Source organism: Diabrotica virgifera, chromosome 1, assembly GCF_917563875.1.
Source record: "Diabrotica virgifera virgifera chromosome 1, PGI_DIABVI_V3a".
Taxonomy (NCBI): domain Eukaryota; kingdom Metazoa; phylum Arthropoda; class Insecta; order Coleoptera; family Chrysomelidae; genus Diabrotica; species Diabrotica virgifera.
Genome location: NC_065443.1, coordinates 13,421,944 through 13,440,856, shown reverse-complemented (window position 1 = coordinate 13,440,856; position 18,913 = coordinate 13,421,944). Strand labels below are relative to the sequence as shown.

At 31.9% G+C, this 18,913-nt stretch overlaps 2 protein-coding genes across 2 annotated transcripts in view; both read right to left on the bottom strand.

Moving 5' to 3' along the window:
- Positions 1-6,873: 6,873 nt before the first annotated feature.
- LOC114324341 (prolactin regulatory element-binding protein) lies at positions 6,874-18,841 on the bottom strand. Its single transcript, XM_028272183.2, has 6 exons — positions 18,378-18,841; positions 17,940-18,321; positions 14,782-15,013; positions 14,067-14,310; positions 10,052-10,211; positions 6,874-7,017 (listed from the first exon to the last, which is right to left on the bottom strand). Exons 1-6 carry the CDS (start codon positions 18,516-18,518, stop codon positions 6,932-6,934), a joined length of 1,245 nt encoding a protein of 414 aa, XP_028127984.1. The 5' UTR covers positions 18,519-18,841; the 3' UTR covers positions 6,874-6,931.
- Positions 15,096-18,913, bottom strand: part of LOC126887361 (uncharacterized) — a 94,336-nt gene continuing 90,518 nt past the window's right edge. Inside the window, exon 2 of the mRNA XM_050654823.1 lies at positions 15,096-16,426. Within this exon, the coding sequence (XP_050510780.1) occupies positions 15,887-16,375 (489 nt within the window). The 5' untranslated portion in view covers positions 16,376-16,426 and the 3' untranslated portion in view covers positions 15,096-15,886. The remainder of the gene's footprint in view (positions 16,427-18,913) is intronic.

Here is an 18,913-nt window from a genome sequence, read left to right as displayed (position 1 = left end):
ATTTTCAGAAAATACGTATTTAGTTAAAAAATTTTTCGACAATTAATGTTCAGACATCATTTGTGGCTTGTTTAATGTGTTTGTGTGTGTTTTATTCTTTTATTATTTTAATTTTTGGCACTGTTCTAATAAAAATGTTTGAGAAGTAGTAAGTATAAATTAGTTTAATATTTAAACAAAATATAAATAAAAAGTATATTAATTTCGTTTAAATCATATAATAGAAGTATAACTTCTTACGTGCGTACAAAGTACACACACATTCTTTTTTTATTATCAGTTTTACTAAAAAAAGTTATTCTTTATAAAATACTCTGCATCGTATATAATCTAAGATTCAATCATCAAATATCAAATTTAATTAATTTTATATGAGGTATGTCAAAAAATATGAATTTCACTCAAGAGTAAAGTACCGTTACATTTCACAATATCGAAAATTGTTATTAAGAAAAGTTGTTTGGAATTAAAAAATTTGTTTTAGTGTTCAATTACATCCTTCTAATTAAAATATTGTGAATAATAAAGGCGCTTAACTCTTAAGAAAAATTCATATTTTTACGTACCTCGTATAAAATTCAAAAAGTTTGATATCTGATGGTTGTATCTTAGATTTTGGACCAGGGAGAACTTTTTTTCGTAAAAGTGATAATACAATAGTTATCATAATTGTAATAAAATGATAATGAGTATCCGTAATTTGAGAAAAAATTGAAAAAATTATTTTCGATTAGAATGATGTAATTGTGTATTTAAACATATTTTTTAATTTCAAACAACTTTTCATAATAGCGTTTTTTGATATTCTGGAATATAAAGGTACTTACTCTTTAACGAAATTCATATTTTTGACATAACTCGTATAAAATTGATAAAAGTTGATATCTGATGGTTGAGTTTTAGATTTTTGACCATCCAAAGCATTTTATGAAGAATAACTTTTTTCGTAAAATTGATAATAAAAAAGTTTTCCATGTGGTTCCTAGCTACGCAGACATACTGTATATCTTCTATATAAGAATTTTCAAATTGCAATGCCATACTCGGATTCAGCATAATCAAAAAGAAAATAGAAACATATTTGATCGAAGTAAAATGATAAATTCAACGATATTTTTAAAATTATTTATACAAAACAATTGTTATTGTTTAAACAATTAATAAACAATTAGCGGCCAAATCCGCGAGTAGAACTTTTTACTTTAACATGTATATAAACCAACAAAAAAAGAATGTGTGTGTACTTTGTACGCACGTAAGAAGTTATACTTCTATTATATGATTATAGGATTATAAACGAAATTAATATAAAAGACTAAGTTTTTCAACCTAATAAAAATATTTGTAAATTAAATATTTTTAAAAGATTTTTAATTGAAAAACTTTATTGGCCCATTTCCTGGTGACAACCTCCAAGGCTTCTACAATATGCAAGCCAAATGGATGCTGCAGTGAAGACTAAAGGGAAGGAATTCTACACTATGCAATTCACAACCCCCGTCTGCAGCGTGGTAAAGTTCCAACGGAAAATGGACCTAGTTACTCTATAGGAGTAATACTAATATAAAATAAAAATGTATACCATTTTTATTCATTCAGTTTTGAATGAATTAGAAATTTGAAATCAAAATAGAATTTGAAATCAAAAATTAAGACAGTTTTGGTTTCGCACCGCAACTGAATGAATAAAAATGGTATACATTTTTATTTTATATTAGTATTACTCCTATAGAGTAACTAGGTCCATTTTCCGTTGGAACTTTACCACGCTGCAGACGGGGGTTGTGAATTGCATAGTGTAGAATTCCTTCCCTTTAGTCCTCACTGCAGCATCCATTTGGCTTGCATATTGTAGAAGCCTTGGAGGTTGTCACCAGGAAATGGACCAATAAAGTTTTTCAATTAAAAATCTTTTAAAAATATTTAATTTACAAATATTTTTATTAGGTTGAAAAACTTAGTCTTTTATTTAGCAGATGCCGCTAGGCACCTACTACCATCTCGTCAGTTGCGGTGGGAGATGGATATGTCGAAAATTTTTACCTGGGCCAGAGAAAAGCAGCCTATGCAGTCTCTGATGAACCTCTAACAAGAGGTGAAATCGTCGATAAGAGTGCTGGCTGCACTCTCTGATCTGAGTAAAAATTAAGACAGTTTTGGTTTCGCACCGCAACTGAATGAATAAAAATGGTATACATTTTTATTTGAAATTAATGTACTTTTTATTTATATTTTATTTAATTATAAACTAATTTATACTTACTACTTCTCAAACATTTTTATTAAAACAGTGCCAAAAATTAAAATAATAAAAGAATACACACAAACACATTAAAAATGCCACAAATGATTTCTGAACATTAATTGTCGGAATTTTTTTTAACTAAATACGTATTTTCTGAAAATAAAATTATATAATAAATATACTTACAATCATAAAATGTATAAAAAAAATAAAAGTTTCTCTTGGGATTCGAACCAACTTATCAGCGCGGTTGGTATTGGCGTTGTATTGGGGTTCATTCGCATTAAACGCTTCGCCACGGAGACAATGTGTCATTATGTGCGAAGATCGACTAACTAAATGGATTAAACTTTTGACATTTTTGAATTAAATCAAATTATTTTGATTTTGAATTGAAATTATTTAGAATTGAAAAAATACAACAAAACATAGAGTAAGAAAACAATATATTAGGTGAATATTGATAGAAATTTTGATGGTAATCAAATTATGTAAATAAAAGTATTACGTACCTGTTGCTTTAAAAACTATTTAAAAGTCACTGCAATTATAAACTTTTTTGTTTCTATCCTCACAACAATAAAACTAATATATTATACATTTGTTTACCTTCATATTGAACAATTATTTATTATTGACAGATCATTTCAACACCCAATCAGAGCCCGTATAACGACTAATACAATACTGTCGGTGTACGCATGCGCGCAGATTAATATAAATTCACCCTCAATCTCAATCGCGCCTAAAGAAGTATAACTTCAAAAAAGTTTTAGAAAAATAGAAGCTTGTTTGAATTTTTCCGAAACAATGCATGTTTTTGTTCTAATTGCACTCCCCTAATATAATATTTTCTTTCGAAGCTATTTATTTTATATTTATCCGTCTCTGCAGGATCTTTCTGGTGTGGAAAAAATAAAATCATATTTAACTGAAAATGAAAGACAGTTTATGTTTCCTTTCGATTCAGAGGCGATGCACAATTTCCAGACAGCTGTTTCTGTGTTACGACGTCCTCGATGGAGCTGCGTGCACAACTCTGAATCAAAGCGAAACCAAACTGGCTATTTAAGTGGAAGTTTAAAAATGGTTTAAAATCCAATTTTAGGGCGCTGTAGCGACAGCTCTTAAAGAAAAGATACTTGTCCCAGATACAAAATTTATTAAAATAATAATAAATAATTATTTAAATCTGAAACTTTTCTTATTGGAACCCCTTTCTGACAACATCTTAATCTCTGACTTTTACAATTTATAAGACAAGAGACAACGAATAAAGAAAGCGAAAAGGTACTCTTTCTTTCGGACCTTTTTCCTAGACGAATGAAAACGGAATGTGACTGCATATTGTAGAGTCCTTTTCGCTTTCTTTATTAGTCGTCTCTTGTCTTATACATTGCAAAAGTCAGAGATTAAGGATGTTACCAGAAAGGGGTTCCAATAAGAAAATGTTTCATATTTAAATAATTATTTATTATTTTAATAAATTTTGTATCTGCGACTTTTCTCTTTTCTTTCATATTTAACTGTTTGTTACTGTACGAACTTTTAAGAAATCGATCATATACGAGGATTAGAACAGCCAAAAATTGCAACAAACACTGGATACAGGCTAACTTATGACAAACAAATCATCCCACCTCTGACACCAATGCGGTGTTGGGCTTTCACCCGGTTAACCCGACCAATTATTCTAAATACACTTCAGTTTTATTATAAAATCAACATTAAATAAAGATTTTATTTTTCCCAATTATCTGGAGTCATTTCGTCTACAAAATTTCATAAATATTATGGTTATATTTATATACTTGCAGTATTTTGTTGTTAGCAATCTTTTATATTAATTGTATGAAGCATTCATCTTTTATTTGTTATGGAAAAACGACAAAAAAGCTAAGGTTTGTTCTATTCATTTTTTAAGCTTTTCATGGTGACGTTTGACTTCAGACATTTGACGTGAAATGTGGCAGTTGACGGGAAATTAAAATGTTAAGTTTAACCAAATGTACTGGCAGATGCACAAGTATGCAAGCCTATAAAAATGAAAGAAGAAATTTCATTTCTTGCTCTCTTTGGATTAAGTTCAAATTCTCTTGCTTTTTTCTTCTCGGAATTAAGAAGAGCTTTTTTTGAGCGATGTTTCCAGTATTGCTAAAACTCGACATCTCGTTCATTCCACAAAATATCGTACTCTTATTCCCTGATTCCCTCTTTTCCAAAGCTCTTATTTTGTTTTTTTTTAATTCCACATTTTCATTTGCTAGTTTTTCTGTTTGTTGTGATTTTATCTTAAATAAATTTATTTGTGATTTAAATGCACGAATAGTTTACTCAAAATTCCGTTTCCTTTAATTTTTTGTTCTGTTCTTTACCTTTCTGTTTGAATTCCTCTATTTTATTTCCTTTTCTTTCTTTTCTTTTCTCTGTCTAATAGTGAGGCAGAATTCTGCCACACCGCTATTCAAAGAAAATGCAAATTTGAAAAGAAAAGGAAATAACAAACAGAGGAATCCAAATAGATATTTAAAGAACATAACAAAAAAATAAAGAAGTACTTAAGTTAGAAAATAATGAAAGACATTTTGAGTCACCTATCCTTGCATTTAAATCACAAATAAATTTATTTAATACAAAATAAAAAGAAGCGGAAAAACTGCAAACGAAAATGTGAAAGCAAAATCCAGTTAGAATGTTTTGGATCTAAAAATTTTATAAACTTTCTATCCAGTTCATCAGGGAAATAGGAACGTTTTTTCTTCTTGCAGTGCCATCTCGTATCGGAGGTTGGCTACTATCACAGCAATCTTAACCTTTTTGGCTGCAGCTCTGAACAACTGTATTGAACTGCACCCGCACCACTCCCTTAAATTTCGCAACCAGGAAATCCTCACATTTCTCAACGTGGAATGAAGTAAACACTTCTGTTGTATGTAGGCATATGAATTTATTAAAAATTCTTAAAATTTATCCGTAAGGGAGTGGAAGTACAAAACGTTTTCGGTCAAACTGACCATCATTAGTGTAAACGTCCAGGGTACAAGTCACTAGCCACTTCAATAGGTGTAAAAACTTCTAAATTATATTATTGTTACATTCTATATTAAAAAGTAGTCCATGTCTTAAGATTTTAAAGATCACATGTGAATGTACGACTTTATGCCGACTACTTTTTAATATAGAATGTAACAATAATGTAATTTAGAGGTTTTTACACCTATTGAAGTGGCTAGTTACAATTACTTGTACACTGGACGTTTACACTGATGATGGTCAGTTTGACCGAAAACGTTTTGTACTTCCACTCCCTTGTGGATAAATTTTAAGAATTTTTAATAAATTCATATGCCTACATACAACAGAAGTGTGTACTTCATTCTACGTTGTTATATTGAAGGTATACAGCCAACTACAGGGTTTACCCCTTTTTAAAGTCTCACATTTCTCTTTCCCGAGATTTTCCTTGGATTATAAGTCTTAGCAGGGAGTACTTTTCCCCTCTCATTATGTGGCCTAGATATTTCAGTTTTCTCGTTTGTATGGTTTTTATGACTTCACATTCCTTCCCCATCTTCAGCAAAACATCTTGATTTGTTACTCTTTCTGTCCGTGGTATTTTCCACGTTCTCTACAGTGTCCAAGCTTCCATGCTGTACAGCAGAACGGAGAAAACATAGCACCTTAACATTCTCGTTCTTAAGTTTAGATTTATATCCCGGCTGCATAGGAACTTTTTCATTTTACAGGGACGATGAAATATGTCAAATTTTGACAAAAACGAACAAACGAACTATATTCTTTTTTGTCGTTTTCCCATTCGAACTATCATTTGGGGCTTCTTAAACAACGTTTGGTAAAGTCGATCTGGAACTCGGAATTCTATGATTTGAGTACTTAACGGAAAATTGTTTTTTACCGTTTTTAATTTTGCTGGAACAAAGGCATAGTTTGTATACTTTAAAATCACATTTTGATTGAATGTTTTCTGTTTTTTTTTTACATAATTTTTAACCAATTTTTGTACGGCGCATGATGTAAAAAATATTCTAGAATTTATATACAAAATAAAAAATTAATTTTTCTTTTTTTTAATGTCATTAATCGCGACCCTATATGATAAATTATTTACAAAAAAAGGTAAAATAAATAACAAACAGTTATTAAAAAAATAAGAAAATCTACGGTTTCGTTTCGATTTAAATCTGTCTCCCTCCATCCCCCGATAGTACTATTTCTAGGTCTACCTGTTGTCAATGTGGCTCTGAGGAAGACAAATTTACACCGTCACGACCGTAGTTTCTCGATATAAATTAAAACAATTTATATAGGAGTATGGTTAGAACGCCCTCTAACGGGGAATCGAGTCGAAATTCATTTCAGTTATTAAAGAGCCCAGATACACAAATTTATCTACAACAGCGATATTGTTTATCATCATTAGATGATTTTGGTTATTGATAGCTCTGTCAATTATCATGATTCTCGTTTTGTCTCTGTTTATTTTAAGACCCACCGATAAGCTTACTTCTTCAATCCGTTGTAGCAGGTGAATCAGTTCCACCTCGGAACTAGCGAGGATGGTTGGACAGCTCAATGAAGATCCAACAGATACAATTAAAAAAAAGATATTAAAAAATTCCACGTTTTATTTTCTTAAATTATAAATTAATTTAAATAAATATAATATCACAAACCTAAGTATGAACATAGTGAGAAAGTCAAAAATAAAGTTAAAACTAAAAGTGCGATAGCAATCCACAGAGGTATGGTTTCTAGAAGAAAAAAAAAATACAAAAATTAATAAAAAAAACGACAAGGTGCTGATAATTGATGGTCTACGTCTCAGTGAATGATTATACAGGGTGTCCAGAAACTCTCCTGACAAACGATGACAGGAGATTCCTCAGGTAATTTTAAGACAATTTAACTCAATTCACCTCCATCCGAAAATGTTTCCCCTAAGGTAGGTAGAGCTCCTTGAAAATAGCACCTTGTAATTAGTTTTTATAAATATATCCAGAACGTTTCTATTTAAAAAAAAAATGGAAACAGGTATACCTATTTATCTTCACTCATATGCGTCCGTTGTGGGTAGGTCAAAAGTTATTTTTTATCGCATAACTTTTTGTCTTTAATTTTTAAGCATTTTCGACACTAGATTATTGAATTATTGAGTCTTGTCAAAGTCAAAATTTTATTTTCAAAATCACAAAACGGAAAATTTTCAAATTGATATTTTTAGAAAACGGTGTGTCTTACCGACTTAAAGTAAGAGTACATTTTAGTACTAGAATACCTTACAATTCAATAATCCAGTGTCAGAAATGCTTAAAAGTTAAAGACCAAACAGGACGCCTATGACTAGTACTAGAAATTTGCAATCGAAAGAATCGATTTATCTCTGGAAGATATATACCATACCATATCGTTTTTAGGCGCCCATATCGTTTTTAGGCGCCATCTTCAAAGAGCTCTAGCTCCCTTAGTAGCTCCCCATTTTTGGACTAGTAGACCAGGGCGCATCTGTAAAAATATTAGTACATTTGGACGTTGAGAAGTGACTCATATTTTTTTGCAGAAATTGCTTGAAAATAACATATAATAATATTTGAGTTATCCTCCCACTCAAAAAGGTCCAGAACATTGTTTAAATAATCAAAATGTCAAAAAATTTAGGAAAAATTCGATTTTTTTCTTCGTTTTTTGATTATAACTGTGAAAGTATTCATTTCTGAAAAAAGTTGTACTGACATAAAAGTTGCGCAATTAAATTTCCTACAGTACAGAATTCGTTAAAAATTTTAAAAATTGTCACCCTTGTTGCACAATAGCAATAATTGCGAAAAAACGATAAAAAAAACAAGTATTCGCATTTTACGTTTTCAACCATTTATGCTACACTTAGGGCCTTCATATTTTACCAAGAAAAACTTTATGATATAAGAAAACGATACTGTGAATTTCATTAAGACCGGTTGAATAGATTTTGCAAAATAAATTTTGCAATCCAGCTTTCGCAAAAAAATTAATTTTTTCAAAATCTTGCAGCGCTGAATATAAAGCAGACAGCAAGTTTAATTTTTTTTACATATAGAAGAATACCGTACCTTTTATTTGCAATTTGCAGTAATAAAATCGGTTATCCACTACGGCGTCAGGAATTTTTTTAAATACACTTTTTTTTGGTGCTACGCGCAGGACAGCGGATAGTTTGCTCTGATTGGGCATTCCAATGACCTTTGATAATGATTGACAAATTTTAATTTTTAGTACATTTCGATATAAATAAATTTGTTTATTGCAAAATAAAAACACATGCAAAACAAAAATTTCAAACACACTTTGAAATAACACTTTTTTGGCAAAAACTTTCTTTGTTCATATATTTTAAGTTAGAGAATAAAAGTTTATTATTTTTAAACATATGCAACTGTTTAAACAATATTTCACAAACAATAATCAAATTAGTTTGATTTTTGTGGAATTAAAATATTAAAATACAACAAAATATAGTGTAAGAAAATAATATATTAGATAAAGATTGGAACAAATTTTGGTGGAAATCAACTTGTGTGAATCGAACACCGCTGTCCTGCGCGTAGCACCAAAAATTAATGTTTATTTAAAAAAATTCCTGACGCCGTGGTAGTTAATGGATTTTAATTTTAAATATTGCAAATGAAAGGTACGGTATTCTTCTATACGTAAAAAATTGCTATCCGCTTTATTTTCAGTCCTGCAACATTTTGAAAAAAATTAATTTTTTTGCGAAAGCTGGATTGCAAAATTTATTTTGCAAAGTCTATTGCACCGATATTAATGAAATTTACAGTATTGTTTTACTATATTATATAGTTTTTCTGGGTAAAATATGAAGGTCCTAAGTGTAGCATAAATGGTTGAAAAACTTAAAAGGCAAATACTTTTTTTTATGGTTTTTTCGCAATTATTGCTATTTTGCAACAAGGGTGACAATTTTTAAAATTTGTAACCAATCCTATATTGTAGGAAATTTAATTACGCAACTTTTATATCAGTACAACTTTTCTCCGAAGTGAATACTTTAAAAGTTATCAAAAAACGAAGAAAATAATCGAATTTTTCCTTCATTTTTTGAAATTTTGATTATTTAAACAATGTTCCGGACATTTTTGTGTGAGAGGATAACATAATTATTATTATAGGAGTTAATTCCAAGAAATGTCTGCAAAAAAATATGAGTCACCTCTCAACGTCCATCTCAAAACAGATGCGCCCTGGACTATAGGTGAATTGGGTTAAATTGTCCTAAAATTATCTGAGGAATGTCCTGTCTTCGTTTATCAAGAAAGTTTCTGGACACCCTGTATAATCATTTTGCTACTCTTAGCTATTTTATGGGGAAAGTAGCAAAATGTCGCCTGTCAAAATGTTCAATGTGTTTTAAATGTATTTTTTTTCGAATTCTGAGAAAACTAATAAATATTTTTGAAAAATTTAAACGCAGAATGAAAGATTTCATTATTACCGAGGGACGAAAGTCCCTAAAAACTTCTATAATGTTTATTTTAATAAGTTACAGGGGTGAAAAACTAAGAGAAAATTTAGTGTAATTTTTAATTGCTAGTATTGCATTCAAAAGAAACTTAATACTTATTCTAAGGGACTTTCGGCCCTCGGTAATAACGTAATCTTTCATTCTGCGTTTAAATTTTTCAAAGATACTTATTGGTTTTCTCAGGATTCGAAAAAAATGAATACATTTAGAACACATTGAAAATTTTGACAGGCGACATTTTGCACCTTTCACCTTAAACCCAGACTTACTTCTGTATGGCACGGTATGTATGCATAGTTGGTTATCTACAGAAATTGACAAGACTGCGGCTTCTACTACACTACTAATGGAATGGTTCAAGTTCTGGGTGGGCAGAAACTCAAGCCCAGTGACGAACATGGAATGTGCTCCAACAATGGTTAGAATTTTCTGCAAATAAAAATAGAAATGCTTAACAAAAATAAACCGCATACATTTTGAATCATAATTAAATAATTGGTATTTATTACTCAAGGAACAGACAAGACGCATCCTCCAGAAGAATAGGGAACTTGCAGAAATTTTTAAATTCGAAAAAAATGTTATAAATCACAACAGAACATAATTTAAAACATGTATCAAAGATAAAAAATTTTTGTAGGTCTTTCGTTTGGCCCTCAAAGGCGATTAAAAATTCAAATTAAAACAGGTGGCCTAAAACGCGTCGTGACGTCACTCGTTTGTACATTTCAATGAGCTGTCAATGCGGATGGAATGGCCCTGTCCCATTCAAATAGTGAAGCGAGATTGCCACCAACATACAAGAGAGAGACAGACAAGGTGCTGGAGAATTTGACAGGCCGTGTAATTTGAGTTGCCTATATAAATGGACCCGATTGAATCAGTATTGACAGTTCGTTGAATGGACCTCATATTTTAATTTTCAGGGCTGATTAGTAGTACATATTTCAAAATTTAAATACTTTTTTGTATTTACAGAGTAAATAGAGTACAGAGTACCATACTTGGTGTTTAAATAAGTTTAAATACTTTTCAGAATTGTTATTTGTATTTATCAAAACAAATACCTACTTTCCCAAAGTATTTGGGAGTTAAATAATTTTAAAACTATCTAAATACTAAATTAGTGACTGTTTTATATAAAGTGAAGAAGTAGTCCTTGATTATGTTTTTATGTTACTTTTATATTTAGAATTTTACTTTTATATTTCCCCGATTTAAGTTGATATAGGCAACTCAAATTACACGGCCTGTCAAAGTTTCCAGCACCTTGTCTGTCTCTTTCTAGGACCTCTCTCTTGTATCGTGGCTGCATTAATTGTCTTCCTGCCTATTCCATCCGTATTGACAGTTCATTGGTACATTTACATTTTTCCAACAAAGTAAACAGAATTTTAAATTAGACGTTATAAACGTCAGTAGAAAATACATTTATTTGACGTTACAAGTGTTTTGATCGTTTGAACTATTCATAGAAAACTGTACTTTTACAAAATGGTTTTATTTTCCGTAGTAAACCTTCTTTCCTTTCCTTCAATAACTATATCAAACTCCAATGTCAACAAACTGGTATATATTATTACTGGACATATGATAAATGTTAATAGAATATAAATATTTTTCCTTTATTTCGCGACGAGGTATACCAAAATAGGTGGAGGCCAATAAACTAAAGAAGAAGAAGAATATACCTAATTATAACCATAAACAGAACCATATAGTTAAACCATAGTTAAACCATAGTTAAATTGAGTGACGACATGGGCCGTTTGACCTATTTTAAGATACCGAAGACTTTAAATTTGTACTTCTAAGTTATTATGAGTTTTTGAAGTGTGAAATTTTGGAAATCTCATTTTTATACAAAACTGAACATTATTATGTAATAAAAAAAATGTGCAAGTTCCCTATTGTGATGGTTAATGTATATTCTTACGGTCTTTTTAATCTCTTTATCAGTGGCGAATCTAGACATTTGCCTTGGAGGGGAACTTCCAATGAAACACCAACCAAAAGACATTAAAAAGATAAAGTCAAACTATACAAGTTCCTTTAATTTTTCTAACTAGGGGGTTTATTGGGTTGAATTTGTCTGTCTATAGCAGTGTTCGCGCTGTTCAACCCGAACATATTCAGAGTAAGTTCATGATTAGTTTCCAATGCGCAGGCGTCATCGTAAACTTATCCTGGACATGTTCAGGATTTTTCGCTCCGCGAACAATTTTCGGATTCGTAATGTTATGACGGGTTGCACACATTAAGGTTAGAGAAGGAAGCCTTTTTTTGTCCCTTTCTTATTTCGAAATCAATGTCAACAAAAAATGCAAAATGCAAAATTTGTATTTCAACAAAGAGAAAGAGAATAACAGCAACAGGCAAAGGATTAACTTTCTATTCAATGCCTTTCTTAGAAGTTAGAAATTTGATTAGCATCTTTATTATTTCGACAATATAATTTGGTATTTCCACGCCCGCCATGCCATAATCCGGCTTAAATTTTTGTAGAGAGTAAAAGATTGTTGAGTTACTTGGAAATTGCAGCTTGTTATTTAGATATAAAAATTACCTTTAACTTCCTAGTGGTTGAACATTATCTGAAGGAGGGAATAATTTAGTAAAGCAATCATTTCCAATTTTGATATATTGAATTTGATAGGTTGTGGCATTGTGTTGTGGTTTATTACACCACAAAAATAATGAAATATAACAAGACACAAGAAATAGTTTCAGAATAAGTTTGATGTGTTTCTTATGATTCATTATTCAATAAGAGACTAATTTAACTCATAAATTAAACTGAAAAATAAACCTCAAGAATATGTAGATACTTATAAGCTCATCTAGATAGAATAAATTAAGTAAAAACAGAGTACAATTTATTGTAATACTACGGTAATAGATAATTATCGAATATTGAATGAAAAGTAATAAGATAATAATACTAGAAAAGGTACCTACTTATTTATAAACATACTAAATGGAAAACACTGACAAAAACAACTAAAAAAAGCTTTAATATAAAAAATATTAAAATTTTTTTGAAGAATATTGAAATAATACAACACTTTACATAATGTAAAAACCAGAATCTACATCTACAAGTTGTTTAACAAAACAATATTTTAGGTTAAGAATTGGACGGAGTAAGAACAGAATGAATAATGGTCAGAATGTCAAGAAATTCTTCCCAAATATTTTGTGCGCATGTGCGAACTTAAAATCCGAAACAAAATCCTCGAATGTCGAGAGCGTATCCCGGACACGTTCAGGGTCTTTTTTCTGTACTGCACGAACACCGAATTAAAAATTCGGAGGGAGTTCAGAGGGAAAAATTCGACCTCCACGAACGCTCGATTTTGTAATGCGCAGGCGTTCTCCCTCTGGGTACGTTTAGGTTGTCCAGCACGATCAAAGCTTATGGTTTAAGTTTTATGTCAGCTATTTTCAGTTTTTTTCCTTAATTTTGGACCTTGTCAGGAGAATTCCTTCCCTCGCAGATCCGCCACTACTCCTCATAGTGTTAGTTTCCCAATGCTCTAGTGTTACAGTGTTGAATTGTTGGTCAACATGTTTTCCCATTTTCTTGCCTTTGTTTTCTTTAAAGACATATTTTCTAATATCCTAGTCTTGAATGTAATCTCTCATGTGATTCTTTTTCTTAATCTTGAAACTGAATACAAGTTCTTCCTATTTTAAGGAAGAACTCTACTGAATCTGGGATCTATGCATCCTCTTCTAATATTGTTATGCCTCTTTTTAAGGAAATGTCCTGGAATCTAGAAACAGGTTCCTGATGATGTAAATAAGAAACTGTTGAATTTAGGTCAACAGGTCTTCTCATATTCACATCAGTTTTCTTCTTTTTGTTGAAGGAAAAGATGTTTCCAATTCATTAGATGCATTTATTTTGTTCATGCTTAATTTCTCCTATGCATTTTGTCCAGGACAGTACCCCTGTACTAGATAAATATATTACTAGTTAATTGTTTGATAAAACAAGATACAGTTCAATTCAAAAGGAATTCATTTAAAAGAATCAAACAGCATGTGAGATAACTTCTTGCAATATCTACATAGTGTGATGACTTTCATCAGATTTTTTCTTTTAAATCTTTTTGCTGAGTATGTTACTTTCAGAATAACAGGTAGTTTTCAGGATATATTTCAGGATTAGAAATGATTCCTATATATTTTTCATTCTTGACAAGAGAAAAAGCAGTCCACAAACTTTAAAAATGTCTGTTCCAGCAAATGCAAAGAATAACATTTCAGTTTTATATTCACCTGTAAATTAAATGCTACAAGAATGGACACTGATCCACTGAACATTGTACCAACCGCAACAAATCTACCATCATCACGAACAGCTAAAGCTGCCAAACTTTCATCAAATTCTATACACCTTCTTAAGATGTTTTCCTCAGGTATCCATTGCTGGAGATAGGATTTTTGTTTTTTAGCTACTCCTATTGGATTGGATATTGTATATAGTGCACATTTCTTGTCTAGTCCTTCTATTACGCCAAATCTATAAATAGATTACATCAAATTATAATATAAAATTAACAAAATCAATATAACTACCACAATTGAATGTAAAAAACTAATATTAATAGCTCCATTAGTTGAATTTTTTCCTATATATCGTTGCTTGAGATGCAAAACCCACAAGTAAGTTTTTCCACAAGAGAACAGAAAAACATTCTCTACATGCAAAAATTGCCAAACCTAAATATAAAATTATTGGTTCAATATCAAGGTATTAATAATACCTCGATATTAAATCAATAATATTCTCCATTTAGGTTTAATGACTTTCACATGCAGAGAATGTTTTTTTACTTTCTTGCACGAAAACCCATTTGTGTGTTACAAGCTTTTGCTTTTGCCTTACGAGTTTTTTTTACGTTTCTTAAGTGACGATATGCTTTTTAATATTGAATGGCTTTACATAAGTCGATAATTAACTTGAGTGTATTTTGATACATTATTTTCTTACCTACACCGTTTATATAAATATTTTGATCCTGGCTGCTTCCATGTTAGTTTTGTTCTTTCTTTTCCTGTCATACAATCCCACAATACTGCTAAACCATCTTTGGCTATGGTAATCACATAATTGTCAAACCTACTAAAATCTATATCGTCTATTTCTTTTGTATGTGCCTTAAGAATAAATAGAGGTTGCATACTAGGAAACTTCCATATTCGTACATCTCCATCTGTACCACCTAAAAATACAATAATCAATTTATTTATTATATAATAGTCTTCTTAATTGGAAAGAACAACCAAACGCACAAGATACATCGTAGAATAGGTTAGGGCTGAGCTGTGTTTGGTAAGCTACATGAGATATTTCGAAATGATATGCCCATGTGTCTGAAGAGAAAAGTGTATTGCCAGTGATAACATACAAAGCAGAGACGCTAACATTAAAGAAAAAGCCAGCAAAAAATCTAAGAGTGACCCAGAGGGCCATGGAGAGAGCCATGCTAGGAATCACAAGGAGAGGAAGGATACCAAATAATACCATCAGACAAAGAACAAAATCAAAGACCTAACATTTAGCAAAAAAGAAATGTAGATGGACAGGTCATGTGGCAAGAACACCAAACGACAGGACTAGAGGATTATTGAAACAGTGACTGCAGGAAGACAAAAAAAGGCAGACACAATCAGGACGAGGAGAAGCCAGGAAAAATTAAAGGGAGTCAGAAAAAATTGTAGAGGGTGGGGAAAAATTGGACAGAGTAAGGAAAAATCAATTGATGAATTCAGAATGTCTGCTCATAAGCATCATAAATAGGAGAAAAAGAGAATACTTTGGCCATATAATTCGAGAACCTAAATTCCATCTGCTTCACTTTATAATACAAGGAAAAGTGGAGGGAAAGAAATGGATTGGTGGAAAGAAACCTTCATGGCTACGTAATATTAGACAATGATGTGGTTCCACAGTAGAAGAATTTCACGCAGCAGCGTGAAATAGAGAAAGGTTTCAGAAAATTGTAAAAAGGAAAAATTAGACAGAGCAGGGAAAAATTAAAGGGAGATATAATAAAATAGGGTCATCATCATTCATCATTCTCTTTGCCTTATCCCTATGCGGGGTCGGCTTCCCTAATTGCATTTCTCCGCACAATTCTATCTTGGGCCATATCAATGTTAATCCCCTTTACCAACATGTCCTGCCTTATCGTCTCCCCCCAGGTCTTCTTTGGTCTTCCTCTCCTACTCCTTCCAGAAATCTGCACTTCAGCTATTCTTCGTATTGGGTGGTTAACGTCTCGACGTTGAACATGACCAAACCATCTTAACCTATGCTCTCTCATTTTGGCATCAATTGGTGCCACACCTAGACTTCCCCTAATATACTCATTTCTAATTTTATCCTTCTTTGTCACTCCACTCATCCATCTAAGCATTCTCATTTCCGCCACATGCATTCGCTGTTCCTCTTTCTTTTTCACTGCCCAACATTCAGTTCCGTACATCATAGCTGGTCTTATGGCTGTTTTATAGAATTTTCCCTTCAGCTTCATTGGAATTTTTCTGTCACACAACACACCACTCGCTTCTTTCCACTTCATCCATCCAGCCCTAATTCTACTGCATGCATCTCCATCTATTTCTCCATTACTCTATAATACCGATCCTAGGTACTTAAAACTATTGCTTTTTACAATCATTTCACCATCCAAAGATACCATTTTATTTGTAGTAGCTCCATCTTTAAATGAACATTCCAAATACTCTGTTTTTGTCCTACTATTTGTCTCTTTCACTATTTCCTACTAACAAGACATCATCAGCATACATTAAGCACCATGGAATGTTACCCTGTATTTTCGCTGTAATCTGGTCCAAAACTAATGAGAATAAATACGGACTAAGCACAGAACCTTGATGCAATCCTACTTTCACATGAAATTTATCAGTCTCTCCCACACCTGTCCTAACACTAGTCGTTACTCCCTCATACATATCCCTCACAATCTTTACATATTCACCAGGGACTTCTTTCTTATTGAGTGCCCACCACAGAACCTCTCGAGGAACTCTATCATATGCTTTCTCAAGATCAATGAATACCATATGAGCGTTTGTTTCTTTACTCCTGTATTTTTCCATCAACTGCCTTATAATGAAAATTGCATCTGTTGTTGATCTACCCTGCATAAAGCCAAATTGATTCTCGGATATTTCGGTCTCTTCACGTATCTGTCTATCAATTACTCTTTCCCATATTTTCATGGTGTGGCTAAGCAGTTTTATAGCCCTGTAGTTTGTACATTGTTGTATATCTCCCTTGTTTTTGTAAACAGGTACCAGTATACTGCTTCTCCATTCGTCTGGCATTTGTCCAACTTCCATAATTCTATTAAATAGACCTGCTAGCCACCTTGTTCCTGTCTCTCCCAATGCTCTCCATACTTCCCCAGGAATATCATCTGGTCCTACCGCTTTTCCTTTCTTTATTTTTTGAAGCGCTTGAGCCACTTCCTCGTTGGTTATTTTGGTGACCATTGCTGCTACTGTCTCCGTTGACTCTACAGGCTGTCTGTCAAATTCTTCATTTAATAAGCTGTCAAAGTACTTTCTCCATCTCTTTTTGACATCCCTTTCGTGAACTAGTATTTTATTATTTTCATCTCGGATACATCTAATCTGATTAAAATCTTTTGCTTTCTTCGCTCTCTGTTTGGCTATTTATATATCTTCGTTTCGCCTTCCCTGGTATCAAGTTGATTGTATAGGTTTGAATACGCTTCTGCTTTAGCTTTTGCTACTGCTACTTTTGCTTCCTTTTTGGCGACCATATAGTTTTGAAGATCTATGTCCGATCTGGTTTCTTGCCACTTTTTATATAATTTTCTCTTCTCTTTTATAATGTAATAAAATAGGGTATAAATATAAATAGGGTATAAAAAATAGGGTATAAATAGGGTATAAATAAAATATTTTATATAATAAAATAGGGTAAGTCAGGAAAAAATAGAGGGAGACACAATAAAATATAAGTCAGGAAAAAATAGAGGGAGACACAATAAAAGAGGGAATCAGAAAAAATTGAGTGGAGTGACTGTAGATGGCAATCGATTTTATCCCCCATCACTTGGCGATGGGCAAAATCACTAGATTATATTTACTTACCTGTAGCTAATAATGTACCATCATGATTAATTTTTACCACCCTCGATAATGGTTCACTCCCATTAAAGTCAGTTTGAACATTTTCTATTGCATTAACATCAAAATATAACTCTTTTGTCACGTTTTTGTTGTCATCTGTAACTTCTTTGTTTTTTGTATTCCGTTGCCTGAGATGAGTATTATTACCGATATTTTCCACTTCCTCGACTAGTTTAGGATTCAGTTTGTACAATTGACACTCACTTTCTTGTCCAGCTACCAAAAGAGAATATTTTCTATCACTGTAAACAGAACAGTTCATAACAACATTGCCTCCAGTTTCGTGTCTGGTTACTTCTTTTGCTGCAAAGCGTGTGCCGTCATGAAAAATCTCAAATATTTCCTAAAAGAATAGAATCTGTTGTAACTGTCGTTGACCTTATTGAATTTGTTACTTACAAAACCATTGTGTACACCAGTTTTGGATGTCCCTCCTCCACCACCAACGATTACATGCCTTGACGTTAACATCTGAAGAGTATATAGTGGGAAATTCACCCTAGCAATTATGCTTTCTTTACTTTTTCTTTTCGACGACATTTTCTTTCACTAAAACCTACGAATTTACCCTACAAAACTACAACTTATAGCTAAGTTCCACGTATGTAACCTCAAAAAATACAATGACAGAGTTGTCATCTCACATCTCACATCTGTTACCTCTCAGAAATGAAAGGGAAAGTCACAACATGACGAATGAAAACAAAAAAACTTTTTGACCACAATGTATCAACTCAAAAAAATAGATCCTAATCTGTAACGGTATTCTTTCTAATTAATCAAATCATTACAAGATTATAATTAATTAAATTAATAAACGGGACCGATTATAAAAGAAGCCAACAGCTGAGAACGACGTTTGCCGATCTGTCAGTGACGCCATCAATAAGGGGGTCAAAAATACAAAAAAAATATTGAATAAATACTACAAAGAA